We start from the raw sequence: 5,760 nt of genomic DNA on the forward strand, positions 1-5,760 counted from the left end.
ATGCCATTCGTGTAGTCCAATGTGGTCTTCAGATGCCAAAGAACTACATATTTAACTTTGATCTACATTACACATTATATGACACCATAAGGTTAAAATGCCAAAAATAATACAATGATTGATTTCAGCATAAAAGGTGCCACACATGCAGTAACATACAACCATTCAATTTATCACCAGCTCCTGATTATGGTTTCATGAGTTATATGTTACAACACATTGCATTTTTATGTTGTGAAATCCATTCTTTAATTTTTTGCAACATTAATGTAATTTTGTACTACCAACCTCATGTGTCAGTCACCTTGTTTGACAATTTGATGACATAATTCTTTATGATACAAGTAAAGATCGAACACATTTTCTGTATTACAGAAAAGTTAAATCTGAGAAATGCCAAAATACATAATGTTTAGTAGAATCCAACTCCACTAAATAGATATTGGGTGCACATCACTCACAAATAATCCCAATTTTATAACAAGGAATTAGGAACTGCAATTAAGGCACTTGACATGCACTGATAGGCCATACAATTCACCTTCTATGTAAAATTATTTTGCGAGGCCCATTTAGATATAGCCTAAAATTTGATAAAATTTGGCGAATTTGCATGGCACCTGATGTAGATTCAGGTTTCTCAAAATTGACCTCAAGAAGGCAACTTCTAGAGGTGTATTAAAAAGATTAAATCATTAAGCAATTTTTTTCATATCTACTACAAAATTACATTGGCTTTACAAAAAATAAAAGAATGCATAGATTGAGAGGACAAAATTAGAAAATTCTCTTTGCACTACGTCTCATGCCAAGCCAACTTCCTAAAAATACATTTGATATATTCCCGAATAAAATATTCTGGTCAGCCACAGTTAGGGGTCAGAATGATCTTGGTGCTTGAAACTTGAAATGTGGCAGACGACCTTAGACATAAAGAAAACATTGACAAATCAGGAGAATGTGTTGTTATAAAGGATTTCCCAAAACAAGCACCAAGTTCTCCTATACACTAATGTACATACCAGGCATATCACTGAGAGAAGCAACAAAGATATGATATGATAATTCCAATTTTCTCCTCATGCTCATCATGAAATATCTATAGGGTACAAAGCAACACCGTTGCGAGCAGCTTGAATGCGACCCCATCTACCTAATTGAGGCTCCTGTTTAAGAAATTTCCAATTAGATAATTAGTGCTTGCTCTAACTGCAAATTTTAATGATTGATAAAACAACTTGAATTGTAATCTATGAAGGAATCCATACAGAATTCAAAATGAAAAGATATGCAGATGAATGTCAAAATTATACATTTAGCATTAGTTTGTAGCTATAAATCAACAAGCAAGGAAGCAAAAGTATAGGAGCAAATAGGATTTAATGAAACCAGAGCTCTCCCTTTCCCAAAGACATGTAACACCATATCCAGTACATTTAGTTTGGATATGTTTTAACTTGTTAAATGTATTGGATATAGTACCACCAAAAAAATCAAGCCATGAACTAATTAACAATAGTGCAATGCAGTCTTTTATAACAAGGTAAGCATTTGAGTAGGTACGATGAGCATAGATAAATCATAAAAATCAGTCATAATTATGCTTGTGACCACCGATAATGCCAGAGCTTGAAATGTACAGAGTTCGGATAATTCCATGCAGGGTCTGGTGCAGGCAATTTTAGAGGAATGGAGACAAAAAGCTGCAGAACCAAAAACTCAGGTGAATGCTGCATTGGAATTACGATCTTATAGTTTCTACTTAAGCAAAATATTCAATGATAAACAGATATGATATATCTAAAAAATGTACAAAATGATATACCAAACGCAATATTGGAGTGGAATCCTCCAAGTATTGTAACAACAAAATATACTCAACATTAAGAAAAAAAGGAGAACAGAATATAAATTTGATAATAGAGTGATGGCCTTAGACTACCTATAAATTCTACTACAAAATTAACATGTGAGATGAGCTGGCTACCCTCTTCCAAAACATACCCACATACATCTTAGAGTATCAGTAATACATATATAAAGATATATTTAAGACCCATTAATGGAGTTTTGCATCCACTCTAATATCACCCCAACATCATTGCTTAAAGAGCCTTGACAAAGGCGACATTCACTTAACACTTTGTGACAATCTTCCATCCCAAATATTTGCACAACCATGAGTACTACTCCCTTGCACTAATTACAAAAAACAAGTTGCAATGAAAGATGTCCCAATAGAAATGTGGCTAAATTAGCATATAAAGGTAGAATCATATAAAGTGATTGGGAAGCATGAAATTATTGGAAGTAACCTAGAACCCTAATAAAAACACTTATATATTGTATGCAGAACTTCGCAGAGAATTATGTATCCTCTTTGCCATAAGTCACAACATGAATGAATGCATGTCTCAAGGTTCACCTTTTTAAGCTTATTATTTGAGTCTGTAAGACATGATTAAACTCTCCTTTCGAAATAGTGCAACAACTTAAGGAAAATGAATTAGTGAATAGTAACCAGCCAGGTAGAATAGCACACATTAAAGCAATTGAAGCATAAGAAGAAGTTTCATGCAGTTAAATTGAAACACAAAATAGTAATGCGTAACAGAGGAGTATATGTCCATCAATGGAAGGGTGGTTTTTAGGCCTTATTTCTAGATCTGAAATCCTTTGACCTCTTTGCCGTTTCAAATTTCTTATAGTGTTATTTTTAATATTTTATTGATTTGTGTTAGTATTTCTTTATTTAGTTATTAAATTTTATTTTTATTTCTATTGAATTGACCCACAAATCAGTCAGCAACCTTGGTTAAAAGCCAGCAACAATTCTTTCCAGCATATAATCTGATAGAAACTTATCTTCAAAATCAGACACGATAGCTGAATGCAGAACATTAATTGAACCTCTGTGCAGATGCACAAGGCAATTGCAAGCATTTCTATCATTGGTTAAAATGAAGCTTCTGTACAGTAATACTTACAAATTTTTAACAGGATAAACTCAACCTTAATGTGTATTGATTTCAACATCTATGTAATTAGTAGACACGTATTAAAGAGCTCAGGAAATATTGAACTCAACTGCAGTGTTTTCAAAATTACAAATTTTATGGTAAAATTGTCAGTGTAGAATAAAACTTCCAAAAAATTCTACAAAAAAAATGGTTTGACGGTGAAATGTTTACAAATTAATGATAGACTACTTAATTTGGTACAAACAGTCCTATGTCTTGTCTGAGATGCATGAGTTGATTTCTAGCACCACAATGCACAACATGGAAAAAAATTATCCTATTTTTTGAGACAATTTGGTATGTGTTGCCATCTCACATCAGAGTTAGGCAAGGAAAATGTCTTAAGGTTGTTCGATCCCAGAGATCTCTACCCTTTTTTTTTTTTTGGCATTAGTACTAACCAGTAATTTCTATTGGTGTGCGTGATGGGTATGCCAAAGAGGAGTGGAAGGTGAAATGGGGAAAATTTTGGTCTATTTTTGACATATGTTTTTTATGTCCATGAGAGAGAGAGATAGAGAGAGATACAGAGGTTGAGGAAGAGGAAGCTAGAGAGGGAGAGAAAGAGATGAGAGGAGAGATGAATGGGCAAAGAGACTAAGATCGAAACACGCTATGCCCCAACAACGATTGTTATTTGAGATGTATATTCCTTGAAATACTGTACTTGCTTCCACAATGCTCGTTTAACAATACCTACACCAATCAGCAGACACCAAAGAACCAGCAAATTCAGAGCCAGATGTTACAAACACATTGCAAAGCTAAGTCTTATATGACAAAGCATTATCTACAAAATTTGTGTTGGGTTCATTTAACAGAATTTGGAAAGACTTTAGCAAGAATATGATAAGGACCAGACTTTTGCAAGAATGGGACCATACTTTGGGCTTGCCAATGAAGAATTTGATAGCATAGTACTCAATGAAAAATTCTTGCAAAATATATACTTTCAAAAGAAATTTTGACCAGAAAGGCACCTGATAAGCTGAAGGTTCAAGAAAAAATTTTGTAGGAAGATCAGAGCAGAAGACACCACTTTCAAGACATTCAACATGGCCTCCAATATATGTTTCACTCTCAAGTAGATGCCCATTGTAAAACTTTTCTTGTTCAGATTGATGCTTGTTGGAACAAATGATGTTTGCCTTGAATGCCTGCAAAGGTTCATACATTAATAAAAATCCAACAATAATATCATCAAAACCCTATATTATAATCACCAAAGCACTAATAATCATGTTTAAGCCTCAAAGCACCTTTCAAAAAACCTGTGAACAAAAAGGATGAAATTGCTAAAGAAAATAAACAGATTTTTCTAGAATGATAATCCGGGACTTGAAGAAAGCATTTAAGCATTATAACACTTAATAAGATCTAGCTTGGATTTAACCAATGTTGTACCAAAATAGTAGGGAACAACCAGGAATGTAATTATTTCAATAGCCATTTCATTTACAAAAAATCTTTAAAAGTATACATTATTGAATTTCAGTTTTCTAAATGTGTGGATATTCCAAAACCTTGATAGATTTAAGTGACCCTAAATTAGATTGGAACAATTTATAAAAGATTTCAAGCCATTGAAAGATTAGTCACCTGAACCATAAGCAACATTTCACAAAGAGTTCCACTGCCTTTGCATAAAACTTCATCAGGGGGCATAGGGATTATTGTTGCTAAAGAAAAGATAAAAGGGTGTACATATGTCATGTAAAGGTAATATGTTGCAACTGCATCAAATACTAAATAGGAAGCCATTGTCTGCACAAAATAAGTATCAAAAGAACATATCATGGCACTCAGAAATGGAGAACAATGAAACCAGTACATTGACAAATAATTTAAACAAGCAATGTAAATAGCAATGCAATATTATCTTTTACTCCTACCAGTGAAATACAAAATGAGTGAATCAAGAAATCAAGATCAATATTCAAGTGTATCATTATGACTGACCTGTGGCTCTTCCATTGCAAAGCAGACCATATCCTCAGGATTTACTTCCAATGGATCATAACCATGAATGACCAAGAATAAGTCAACAGGCTGGAACGTACATAAGATATAATACAAGCAAACTAGGAAAACTTGTCCTAGGACAATTAACTGAATTGTTAAGCACTGACATAATACTTGCATATTTCTGATTCGTTGTCTACAACTTAAAACATGGAGCATCACAAATCTTGGTGTTACTTTGATTTCATCTTGAAGCTTTTTTCTATTTGTTTGAAGCTATCCTGGGTCAATCATTTTTCTCTAAAAAATTAATGACTTGAACTAACAACTATGTAGAAACCACATATTTGTTAAAAAATAGTGCTATCATAACAAAAGCATTTTTGGTTCTAATGGGAAAATTTTCATACCCACACTTTCTTCTTCATTATGGACTTCATTTGGTTGGTTGTTCTTTATGCAATGACTAGTGCAAGTGGCATCTTACAATGTGGAATAGTCCTACTGATCCCTAATCATGTACCCAACCTCATTGCCCCACTATGGGAAGTCCTTTTGAGAATATTAAACTATACATTCTCCTCCTAGGTGCTCTTAGCACTGCAACCAAAATGCACTATAAAATTGTATAGTTGCACCATATTTTTTAGATTGTACCCTACTGCAAGACCTATTGATGAGCCCTAGAGATACAAGGGGCCTAGAAGGCATGATATATGTTCTCAAAGGTCATATGGACCTAAACTGATGTAATTAAGCCTTTAAAGACATTAATATA

At 33.5% G+C, this 5,760-nt stretch overlaps 1 protein-coding gene across 1 annotated transcript; it reads right to left on the reverse strand.

Annotated features, from left to right (window-relative positions):
* Positions 1-1,088: 1,088 nt before the first annotated feature.
* Positions 1,089-5,162, reverse strand: LOC149564479 (DNA polymerase epsilon catalytic subunit B-like). Its single transcript, XM_089816188.1, has 6 exons — positions 5,157-5,162; positions 4,980-5,069; positions 4,620-4,784; positions 4,001-4,177; positions 1,641-1,703; positions 1,089-1,166 (listed from the first exon to the last, which is right to left on the reverse strand). Exons 1-6 carry the CDS (start codon positions 5,160-5,162, stop codon positions 1,089-1,091), a joined length of 579 nt encoding a protein of 192 aa, XP_089672314.1.
* Between the last annotated feature and the right edge of the window lie 598 nt (positions 5,163-5,760).

Source organism: Cupressus sempervirens, chromosome 3, assembly GCF_028749045.1.
Source record: "Cupressus sempervirens isolate cs-2001-9-10 chromosome 3, ASM2874904v1, whole genome shotgun sequence".
NCBI classification, from domain to species: Eukaryota; Viridiplantae; Streptophyta; class Pinopsida; order Cupressales; family Cupressaceae; genus Cupressus; species Cupressus sempervirens.